At 30.5% G+C, this 12,517-nt stretch overlaps 1 protein-coding gene across 2 annotated transcripts in view; it reads left to right on the forward strand.

Annotated features, from left to right (window-relative positions):
* The window catches only part of LOC118197886 (uncharacterized), a 265,749-nt gene that overhangs the window by 125,068 nt on the left and 128,164 nt on the right, over positions 1-12,517 (forward strand). The window contains exon 1 of one of the 2 annotated variants that reach the window (XM_085824921.1): positions 6,190-6,387. The exons of the other annotated variant lie outside the window; for it this stretch is intronic. Within the exon in view, the coding sequence (XP_085681047.1) occupies positions 6,353-6,387 (35 nt within the window). The 5' untranslated portion in view covers positions 6,190-6,352. Of the gene's footprint in view, positions 1-6,189; positions 6,388-12,517 lie in introns of those variants that run through there. 2 annotated transcript variants of the gene reach the window in all.

A 12,517-nucleotide genomic window follows, 5' to 3' on the forward strand; every position in this document is an offset into this window, starting at 1 on the left:
TCATTTAATCTTAAGGTATAAAATCTGATAAAATCAAATCTACAGATGATTCATGCGTCGAAAACTGACGACTGAGGAAAATATAAATAATCTAAAAGCAACTCTTGGCAAATGTTGTCATTATGCTAATTTTAAAACTTTATCATTTATTTATAGTGTATCCTCGAAAACAATCATTACCCAGGAGACGAACCAGTCAAGCGCAAGATCTTTAATTTATTCTTAAAATATAATTGTGGTTCTTTATTCATTAAGAGACTCATTCATTTAAAGCAATAAATATACTTTTTAGTAATTTAAATTTTTATTCTACTATTTCAGTAATGCATTTAATTTATGTAAGTTAAAATGTGTTTAGTTTACAATATAGCAATTGATATTTTTATGAAAATTAGTATTTTTTGTTGTTTCAATGAAAACGTTTCTAACACCTTAAATTACGTAACCAGTACAGAATTGAATATTAAAAAAATTTTTTCTTCCTTGTACGAAGTAAAAAGGAAGTATTGTAATCGCGAAAAGTTTCAGGCAGCATATTTCAACGAAAATATCCATTTTGACCGCTATCGAATGCAATTTAACGATGTTTTTGCGTGATATCTGTACGTAAGGACAGAAAAGCGACTCTTTTCCTCCGAAAAAAATTATAAAACTGCTTTAAAATGAATTCTAAAGAGAATTTTTCGTGGCATCTGTACGTACGTATCTCGCATAACTCAAAAACGAGTAGCCTCAGAACGTTGAAATTTTGTATATAGGACTGCTATAACATGTTAGATGTGCACCTCGTATTTTGGTTGCAATCGATGGCACCAAACGTATATAAATATATTTATACATATATCCACTCTGTTACCCGGCTCAGGGATCTCAGTTTCATTACTCTTATATGTTTGTAAATTGTGCATTTTTTTGCTTCAAAAATGATTAAATTATGTTGTTCTTATTTTCTGGTTAAGGTTTTATGCCTTTAGTAAATCTGTATGCAATATTTTTAGAATTATCAACAATTTTAAAGTTGTTTAAGTGCCACTAAGCCTAATAATTTTTTTGATGGCGCCCATTGCTTGTTTACATTTGAAACAGTTGAGTAACGGATTTGTTGCCAATCTAGAGAAACTTAGCTTCGCAACAACAAAGATAACGCCTTCATTTATTATTGCGAATTAAATCATGCTTAATCCTTTCTGGAATTTTTTCGAAGAAATAAGCGTTTAAGATTTACTTCGTAATTTTTAATACAGATATTTTGAGTTTTTATGTATTTTTGTTTTGTCGCGAAGTGAGAACTGAATTAATTGAATGAGAAATACTCAGTCGTCTGTGAAAAACTGCTTTCTTTTTTGTTTTGTTTGCTTAATTTCTTTTATACTTCGTTCTAGCTTTATTATAGTATTTGAATAGAACATGTAGCAACGATTAGATAATTCTTTAAATGATATAAATTTTGTGCAATCTGAGTTATAATATGAACGAAATATAATACTGTTAAGTGAACCGAGCGCTAGAGTGTCGCTATGGTAAAGAAATAGAGTGAATTTTAAAGAATGCAGTTATTCTATTGTGGTTTATGCGCTGTCGGCGAAGTAGATTTAATTTAATCCAATAAGTTTAAATTAAATTCAAGAAAAAATGCGTATAATTTAATTTTCCGTACAAGGAAGTCATGTGGTGTACACATCAGATATTTTTAATTGGTCGAAAGGGGCTTTATCTCTAAAGAACTATTGTTTCGTTTGTGATTTCCTTTTGTGATTCACTACAAACGGCGAATCACTTTTCAAACTGTTGCCACAAAGTATTATAGCCCCGTGTTATATTCAAAGAAATTAAATAATGAAAAATCTGCATAAATGTATGTATATTTCTCGCATTATGATAAAACAACGGTACTTAGAGCCATCGAATTTTGAATGATGTAATCCTCCTACGAATATGGGCATGTGGAAGACCAAATTTGAAATTTGGAATTTGTTTTATTATCGATTTCCTAGTTTGTAAAACTTAACGAATATTTGATTGGTTACAGTCGAAAACATCGCGGACGAAAACGTCGCGGAGAAAACAACGCAAGGCAAAAACGTCGTGCTACAAAACATCGCAAAGAGAAAACATCGCAAAGAGAAAACATCGCAGTCCTAAAACATCGTGGTACAAAACATCGTCGTCGAAAATAAAGCGGTTCAAAAACTTCGCAGTTTAAAAACATCGTCGTCGAAAATGTCGTGGTAAAAAATAAAGTATCTACAAATCGTCGCATGACGATAACATCGCAGATATGCTTTTTTCAGACATGCTTTAATAACTGTAAATTTATATTCCCATAATGTTTGTGAGCGCAAGATGGAAAGAAGGATAATTTTTACTTTCATATTTTTTTATTAACTAATAAATTTTTGCTCAGAAAATAAAAAGGAAACTTAAGCATAGAAAATTAATGCAACTTATAGCACTTAATGGAATTTTAAACCGACATAGTTAACTAACAAAGGCCATTAATAAATAATTTTTGTAATGCTTTTACTGGTAATTTTTCATGAAAAGTATAAGCTATAAGTTGAATTTAATTATCTATGCTTAAGTTTCCTTCTTACTTTTTCAGCAAAAATTTATTAGTTATTTAAAAAATTGTGAAAGTAAAAATTATCCTTCTTTACATCTTGCGCTCACAAATCATTATGGGAATATCCATTTCCAGTTATTAAAACCTGAAAAAAAATGTCTGCGATGTTATCGTCATGCGATGATTTGTAGATACTTCATTTTTTACCACGATATTTTCGACGACGATGTTTTTAAACTGCGAAGTTTTTGAACCGCTTTATTTTCGACGACGATGTTTTGTACCACGATGTTTTAGAACTGCGATGTTTTCTCTTTGCGATGTTTTCTCCCACGATGTTTTGTAGCACGACGTTTTCCCCTTGCGTTGTTTTCTCCGCGACGTTTTCGTCTGCGATGTTTTTGCCGCGATGTTATCGGCGGACACCGCCCTAAAACATATAAATCTCGTTTATGCAAAGTTTTTCTGTATGCCTCTAGTTTATTCTTCACAAAAGAAACCAAATCTAAATCTTGTATTCATACAAATTAAAGTACTTAAAAACGGCGCAATTTAACTTTTTCTTCAATTTTATTTATTTTAATTTTTTAATTCTTATTTATTTTAATTTTTTTAATTCTTATGTTTCTATTTTGCACAATAGATGACACAACATTGTTGTTTATTTCATTATTTTTTATAAATATCTATTTATATTCACATTATATAATTCTAATGATTATAAGTCTGGAATGCATTATATTATTTTTATTATATATTATACATTACTAATAAGTCCCAGATTCTCTTAAAGAATCGAGTAATCGAAAGCATGATAATTGTATCGGAATGAGAATGGGCGAATTAAAAAGCAAAGAATAAATCCAGCTTTAAAGTTGTGTATACATTCTGAGATTTGATGATAATATTAAACGGAAATCAAATAATATTAAATAAAAAATAAACGAGGGTGGATTAATTATTTTATTGCTCGATTTTACAACGTAACAATGAGCAGTAAAGTTAGTAAAATAAAACGATTCTTGAACTTAATCAAAAACTTCACTGTACACATTATTTCGGATAAAAATATTGTTAAATATTAATATATGTATAATACACGTGTACAATACTTTAAATGTAAAATTCTAAGCAGAAAACTCGCCTTTGTTTTAACTAAACGTAATAATAAATTACAGTATTATCAGTGGTAAACAACGAACACTCACTTTTTCTCGCAAAGTTGGATAATCATTCCCGTTGGGGGAGGAAAAAAGGGGAAAGGAAAACCCCTATGACCTTGACCAGCTGACTGCTTCCCTGGACACAAATTCGTCTTTTCTATTATAAGATGTTGTTATTTATTTATATCACCGTTTTGGTTACATTTCACGTATTGAAGACCTTATTCCCGAAAAATGGAGCAAAATATTTTTTTTTCTTTGAAGAAGGGGGACCTGTCTCATATCTTTAAAATGCTTAGATATTTTCTGTAAAGTTAATGGTCATCCAGAATTGAATTATGCTGGAAGATACATATCTCCACCCTTGTTAGATTTTTGAAAATGGTTAAGAATTGATGATTTTTCTTTTATCATGTGTGCGATCGTTCGAAGTATTTAAACATTATTATTTCCTAGCTATGTTATCCTTATCATTAAATAATGAAGAATATGTACGTATGCTCATCTGTTCTTATGTACAGTGTACGTTCGTCCGTCGAGCTGTGTAAAAACGGCGTCACATAAAGCCAACAAATTTAGAACACATATTTTATTCTACTCAAACATGTGTTTTTCGAAATCCGAATTTTAATTTTTTTATTTCTTTCATATTTTAGGAAGAAATTAATAAATTTTTGATTCACAAACTCAGCGATTTAGCAGCAACTTATTGTCACTCTACAAATCTTAAAGTATTTGTTTCGAATTTTATCAAAAAAACTCAGCAACTTAAAAGGAATATGTTGCCGCTGGAGAAAGATATTTGTCTTTCAAATTTTATCATAAAGCTCAGCGATTTAAAATTAAATGTGTTGCCATTACCCGAAATATTTTTTTTATCTTCTGCTTGCCAATGTCCTGCCGTTCGGCAAAGTATAAGCTATTTAATTGCTCTGTCTTTAAAATTTAATCTGTCTGCTATTGACTAACAAATTAAGCGATTTAAAAACAAGCTGCGTTCTTCATCTGTGTTATTATAAATTACAAGGCGAAATCATGAAATGACATATTAAAATCATTCTACGCTTTTACACCCTTGTACGAATTAAAAAAGGTATTACAATCGCGAAAAACTTCGGGTAACATATTTCCATCATATTTCAATGGAAATATCCTTTTTGACCGTCCCCGAATCTATTTCGACAGTTTTTTACGTGACGATTTTTCTGCGCAAATACAGAATAAAGGACTCTTTTTTTTTTTTTTTTTTTTTTGTTTAAAGAACGGAATTAAATGGATTCAAAATGGATTCTTTCGTGACATCTGTGTACATACGTACGAATATATCTAGTATAACTCAAAAACGATTAGACGTTTAAATTTTATGTATGGGAGTGCGCCAACATCTAATTTAGCCCCTCCCTTTTTTTATTGCAATCGGCACTACCAAATATATATATATATATATATAATTTATTTATTAAAGAAATATTGATTATATTATCACCTAATATAAATTTAGTAGCATATGCTTCTAATTATAGATGTGTTTTAAATGATGAAAATACGCATATTTTAGCAATTTCAAACTTTAAAAAAATTTAATTTTGGTCAAATAACGAAATCTAATTTTAAATGAGGTCTGCTGTTTCTACATTTACATTTGGCAAAGTTTTATACTCGTTATGAAAAAATAAAATCATAAGAATTTTGACTCCCGTTAGACAAAAATTATCCTCGATATTTAATATCAAAATTTGCAATTTTTGATGTAATTTTCAAGGATCGGTTAATTGAGTTAAAGTAACTTGAGGAAATAAGTTTAAATGAAGTGAAATGTGTGCGTATAATTTAAAAGGCCGTACAAGGTAGTCATGTCTTGTCCACATCAGATTATCTTCTTATTTATAATAACTGTATTAGACAGTTGATCTTAGAAGGGGCTGAAGTATTTTAAAGTAATGATATATTAACCATTAATTTTTCAAAATTTTTTATGTTAAACAAATTGATAAAATATTCAACAGAAGAATTCATATATAAGTTCATATGAGCAAAGAGAGCAATGGAGCAATCATTGCCTGATGCCTTAATCGTAAATCATCACTTTTCTTCTTATTGCTTTTAAATGGTTCTAAATGGACTCGATTCGATATTTTAGGGAACTTACCGTTGAGCATAAAGTCAGTGATTTGCTGCAACCTAGCAATCTTTCACCCCAGTTTCCCATCCATGTGGTCCAATGTTCGACACCTTTGGATGTCAAAATGGTGAAAAATTAGACTGGTAAATGATATGGATATCTATCTCTTCTCGCAACGTTTTGAATCGTTGCCAACTTTAACGCTATAATTAGATCTCTTCATCGTGTGGTTCAACTGGGGACAACTACAACCTTCCTTTTTTAATGTTCTTGAAAATGGTAATATCTGAGCTTGGCTTCCCAATTCATTTCTACGATACTCGCTGTCTAGCCATGACCGTGGTCGTGGCTGTTACGTAGATTTTCAGTCGCTGCTATTTAGATATTTAAAATATATAACTAACTTGACTCCAGAATTTTGGAATATATTTAGCAAATGCATATCCTTTGTGTTTTGTTTTCGATTATTTTTGAAAAATATGAGACATTATTAGCAGGAATTCAATGTCAAAAATGTCTTGTTTTTCTGTGAAGAAATGGTAAGTTGACCTTTGTTTTCTAATACTTCTTTTCGTTTCTTATATATGAATTAGATACGATTACCGCTTACTAGTTTGGAAAACTTTTTCTATCATTTTATTAAAAAAATCAGATGTCTAAGTATCGAAAAATACATGTGGAATTTTACAGTCAACTCTTGATTAACCAGATTAACTGTGATTTTCAGCTAAAAGTGTTTACAGGTTATATGAGTTATTAAGAATTTTTTTGTTTTCATTTTATTGCCAAGAAAAAATTCTTTATACTTAACTCCTCGTGAGTCAACGAATTTGACTTAGCATCCTACATGTCGTCCAAATTGCTTATGTATGTGTACGTGTGTGGATTCGAAGTCCGTTTGAACATGAATAAATACTTTCATAACTTAAATACCTTGCTTTTTACTAACACACACAAAAACAATCTCATCACAACTGACCCTTGAATCTTTAGAATTCTAAAATCTCGTCGTTGCCAATTTCAAAAAGGAATCCTTTAGGAAACGACAATACTGCAGTTTATTGGTACACGATTAATTAAATATTTCATTATTCCCGCGCATATACATATAAAATAAAAGAAGAAAAGAAAATCAGTAGGATTCGATGGCTCTAATGTACCGTTGTTTTATCACAATGCGAGAAATATACATACATTTTTGCAGATTTTTCATTATTTAATTTCTTCAGATATAATGCAGGACTCTAACATTTGGTGGCAACAGTTTGAAAAGTGAAACGGACATTTATAGTGAACCAACGCAAAATCGCAAAACGAAAACAATAGTCCTGCAGGGACAAAGCCCCCTTTGCACTAAAAATAAGTAAGATAAATTACTGGCTTTACTTTGCAATAGATTTAAGTCTGCTTTTTAATTTAGTTATTTTCCTTTTCCATCCTAAAATTAGTATTTTTTTTTTCATAAATCGCTCTATATTTGCCTCATTTCAAAATTCCTTCTCACGTGGAGCCCACCAGCGGCCGAGCGGTAAAGTCGCTGAACACTGGTAGTTCGGTCCGAGGTTCGAATCCCGCGAACGGGCTGGCTGCATGGGTGTTTTCGTGGTTTTCCCCATGTGTAACGTGTATACGAGCCAGTTTCCCTTAGAAAGTCCTCCACGAAAGGCATCCCTCCTCTTAGGCAGATAGTCCTAGTGTGCTTTGCCATAATTATATACACCACACCACCACACCACCTTCTCACGTGGTGGAATACAAGTTTAAATCAATTATTTCAATTTGTACAAATAGCTTACTCAGAAATTATGTGAAACCGCAGTGCTTTACTTCAATAGTGCATTTTCATTAGAACTGATGAATTTAACCCTTGACTTTGCCTTTTTACTTCCTTGTACGAAGTGAAAAGGAAGTATTGCAATCGCGAAAAGTTTCAGGCAGCATATTTCAACGAAAATATCCATTTTGACCGCTATCAAATGCAATTTAACGATGCTTTTGCGTGACATCTCTACGTAAAGACAGAATAAAAGACTGTTTTCCTCCAAAAAAATTATAAAACTACTTTAAAATTAATTCGGAAGAGAATTTTTCATGGCGTCTGTACGTACGTACGTATCTCGCATAACTCAAAAACGAGTAGCCTCAGAACGTTGAAATTTTGTATATAGGACTTTTATAACATGTAGATGAGCACCTCGTATTTCGGTTGCAGTCCACCGCACCAAACGTATATTAATATATTTATATATATATCCACTCTGTTACCCGGCTCAGTGATCTCAGTTTCTTTACTCTTATATGTTTGTAAATTGTACATTTTTTGCTTTAAAAATGATTGAATTATGTTGTTCTTATCTTCCGGTTAAGGTTTTTATGCCTTAATAAATCTGCAAACAATATTTGTACAATTATCAACAATTTAAAACCTGTTTAAGTGCGGTTAAGCCTAATTTTTAAATAACACGGCGGACATATTTGTTTACATTTGGAACAGCTGAAAAGTAGATTTGTTGCCAATTTAGAGAGACTAAGCTTCGCAACAACAAAGATAACGCCTTCATTTATTATTGCGAATTATGCTTAATCCTTTCTGGAATTTTTTGGAAGAAATAAGTATTTAAGATTTACTTTGTAATTTTTAATATAGATATTTTGAGTTTTTATGTATTTTTGCCTTGTCGCGAAGTAGGAATTGAATTAATTGAATGAGTGCAGAGAGTGCATGCAAAAATACTTTTTGGTGTATATTGTAAAAAAAATATCTGGTTTCACAAAATAATTATCAGTATTCATAGCCTTAAAAATTACCCCTATACCTGCTTGCTATTTAAAAGTCATTCTTCTTGAATTGTTGTTGTACCTTTAAAATAAAATTCTAAGATAATATGAAGGAATAGGTTGAGGTAATATTTCTACGAGGTGATATTTTGAAGCTTTCATTTAAACTGCATATATGCATAATGATATCTGAAGGCTAACAATTTTTAATGAGCTGTTAATACTTACTCCAAACAATTTTTAATGAGCTCTTAATACCTAAGCAAAGTTTACAGAAGAAAATTGATCGCTTGAGGGTTTATACGACGCTAACGAAGCCATTAACGTAGAAACGCGTGCTGCGTTTAGTCTCGTTACTCGATAATGCACAATTCAGAAGGACTTGGAAAGAAACTGTTGCAATCCATTCTGAAGCATGAATTTTTGTTCGCCGTGGAAAGCTTTATTGTAATATTTTAAAAGCAAATATCAAGAACTTTGGCAAAGGCTTAACTTGTCTTTTTTTCATATCTGTATGTTTCGTTAACTATTAAATAATTGCAGAAATTTTAATACGTACACCACTGCAAATGTAGATACAATAAATTTCCAATAATTGTCCCACTTGAGACTAAAAGTTGAGCGAATGAGAAAATTTTGCAGATTATATGTAATATTTTGTAGTGTTTTGTTTGCATATTTTTTCTTTCTAAGTTTTACATGAATTACCTTAATAATATTTAATATAAATTATTTATAATAACTTACATTAGCCACATTAATAATTTTAATATTTACATTAACTGCATTAATAATATTTTGCATTAATAATTTGTAATATTTGCATTAAATACATTAATAACATTTCACATTAATATATTACATTAATTACATTTACTAATTGCATAAATTAAAATTTGCATTTTTGGATTGATAATTTTTGATATTAATAATTTACATTATTTACATTTTTTATAAATCGTATTGATGATTAAAGTTAATAACCGTATTAATTACGTTAATAACATTAACGAAAGATACTCATACCTTAAGAATTGTTTAATCAATGTTTATTGATTATTATATTTTCCACTATTATTATGAATATTATTATATTTTCCACTTTAATTTTACATTTTGCATTACATTAATTATACATTAGATTTATAATTGTACTTTATTTATTATTACACAGTGCATTTACAATTATTTATTTTTTATTATTACCAATTACGTTGTATATATATATATATATATACCATACATATGCATTAATTATATATTATTAATGTTTGTTATTACGCATTACGTTTTACATTAATATAATAACTAACAAACGATACTCGTACTTTAAGAACTATTTAATCAAAGTTTATTGAATACAAAGATATTATACTTTTGACTAGATTTATGTACATAAGAAATAAAAAGAAAGAGCGTCTTTAAAACTGATTGATTTAATTGAATATGGCAAAGTAAATTGGAGCTGCCTATCTAGAGAGGAGGGATGAGGATGCCTTTGTAGGAGATCTTTTTGAGGGAAAACTGACTCGGATTCATGTAACCCAGCGGAAAAGCTATGAAAACCCACCATGTAGCCAGCCCGTTCGCCTGTAATCAAGCTTGGGTCGAGTTCAGAGTATTCAGCAGTCTTACCCTTTTGCTCCAATTCCACAAATATATGTCGTGATTTAGCACGTATGTTGCGTGTTGTGTTTCGGCTATCATAAATTATTGTGGTATAACAGCGCTTCAAATAGACAAATGCCGAATTGTCGGTCTAGAAGGATCGTTTTGGATGTAGCGAGGGGTGTGACCAGTTGTTATTGTGTAGAGAAAAGATACCTGAGTGTTACCCTTTTGGCCAAAGGTGGAACCGTTTAAAGCAGCGGTCGTCAATCCTTAGAACTTCACGGACCACTACATATATAATTTTATATTTGGCGGCCCACTAATATGAATTAAAAAAAAAGGTAAAGACATTTATACAGTAATAATCGGCAAACTACACATATTTCGTTCCCATTGAAAATTACATGAAAAGTAGAAAAATCTTACCTTCTTGTGCAGAAAGCTTCGCATTTCCACATCATTGAAAAGGAGCTTTACGAAAAGCAAAAACAAACCGCAAACGGAAAGCGATATCAATAAACTGAAAGTGTTTTGCCACCAATTTTCAATTGTTGTAAACATAATAATCATCGCTTACTCATCAATGGTGCCATCGATCAGCAGTTAGACAAAACAAAAACGGAAACTTCCAGTGATGTAATTATAAACAGGAATGCAGATGGTTCTCATAAAAATCCATCAAGATGCCTATTGACACGGAGAAAAACTGTATTATTAACGACCACAATAGCATATGTTTGTCATTCAAAAAGTAGGAGAATTCCATTTCGCGCTATTATTGATAACAGCAACATATCCATGGATGCCAACTGTCACTTTCAAATATCGCTAGATGCACCTGAAAAAGTAGGTAAAAAGTCGCTAAATTCAGAAGGCGTTTCACTAAAAGTAGTAGCTAAAATTAAAAAATAAAAAAGGTTAATCCATATTCCATAAGAGATTTTGTTACTCGTCATTATTTAAACTGAATCTTCATAAAAATATAAATAATGTCCCAATTTTTCCGCGGAACATCAAAATGTTTTCATGTTTCATGGACCACCAGTGGTCCGTGGACTACGACCGCTGTTTCAAAGGACGATAACAACATAAATTGTAAAAAAAAAAAAAAAAAAAAAAAAAAAAAAAAAAAAAAACATTGGAGTAATTTATGTGAAAATTTGTGCGTGCAGTAGAGTGCGCGCAAAATCATTTTTATGCTCTTAAATAAGAGGAAATTAACACTTTGCAAAAAAAGTGCCGAATTTGAATTTTTAAGTTTATTAAAAGAAAATGTCCAGCTCTTTGCTACCGTGTTTTCTATTTTTAAGACCAGAAAATCATTACAGGGACTATTTTTAAGTATATCTTTTCGCGCTGACGTAAATAAGCGTGTTCCTTGCGCGAATGCAAATAAATCAGAATCGAGATGATATTCAGTATATGGAATGTTGTAGATAACGAATTAATTACGCATGTTAATCACATAAATTAACATAAAGGAATTGTTTACACATGTTAACCACATTAATTAATTTAAGAAAAGCAACTAAATATACATGTTTTAATATTTTTAATTGATTTTATATATTTTTTAATATTTTAAATGTAACCCCTACGTTTTCAGAAAAATAAATGCAAGAGAAGATTTGACCATTCTTTATGAAGAGATTCAGAGAGAAAACTATACTTCATGCATTCCATGCGGGAAAAGAAAAGAAAATCATAATTTCATTGCAATTTTACTCATAAAAATAGATCCACTTCAAATTATTTTAGGCAGCAAAACTAATAGATATAAAAACGTGTTATTTAATTAATTATTTTAGATGTTTAGCTGTGCACTCCACGAATTCGAGTTTTTTTTTATTTGCGAAAATCCGTACAGAATTTGCGTGGATCCACACCGTTCCATAGAATAATTTTTGTAAAAAGTAAAAAAGGAGACAACATAAACAATATTACTTTATTAATCATTTTCGATGCTTGCTCAGCAACGTTTTCAATAAAGAAAAGGATAAGCAATAACAATAGAAATATTATTTAATTAATTAATTCAGATGGTTACTGAAGAATTTTTAAATAATGCGAATTCGAATTTTGATTTGTGGAACCCATAGAGAGATTCCGTGAAGCCACAGAGTTTCAAAGAATAGAGTTTAAAGAAAATAAGAACTTGAACAATAGCAACAGAAATAGTAGTCCCTTCATATCGAAATGATTTTTGATTTTCCAATTTATTTGTGTCAGATTAAAGATACTGAAGAGGGAGGGAGAAGTGGTTTTGAAAAGATTACTTTC

Source organism: Stegodyphus dumicola, chromosome 10 (assembly GCF_044657685.1).
Source record: "Stegodyphus dumicola isolate Sdum_Otavi_A_Nest chromosome 10, ASM4465768v1".
NCBI classification, from domain to species: Eukaryota; Metazoa; Arthropoda; class Arachnida; order Araneae; family Eresidae; genus Stegodyphus; species Stegodyphus dumicola.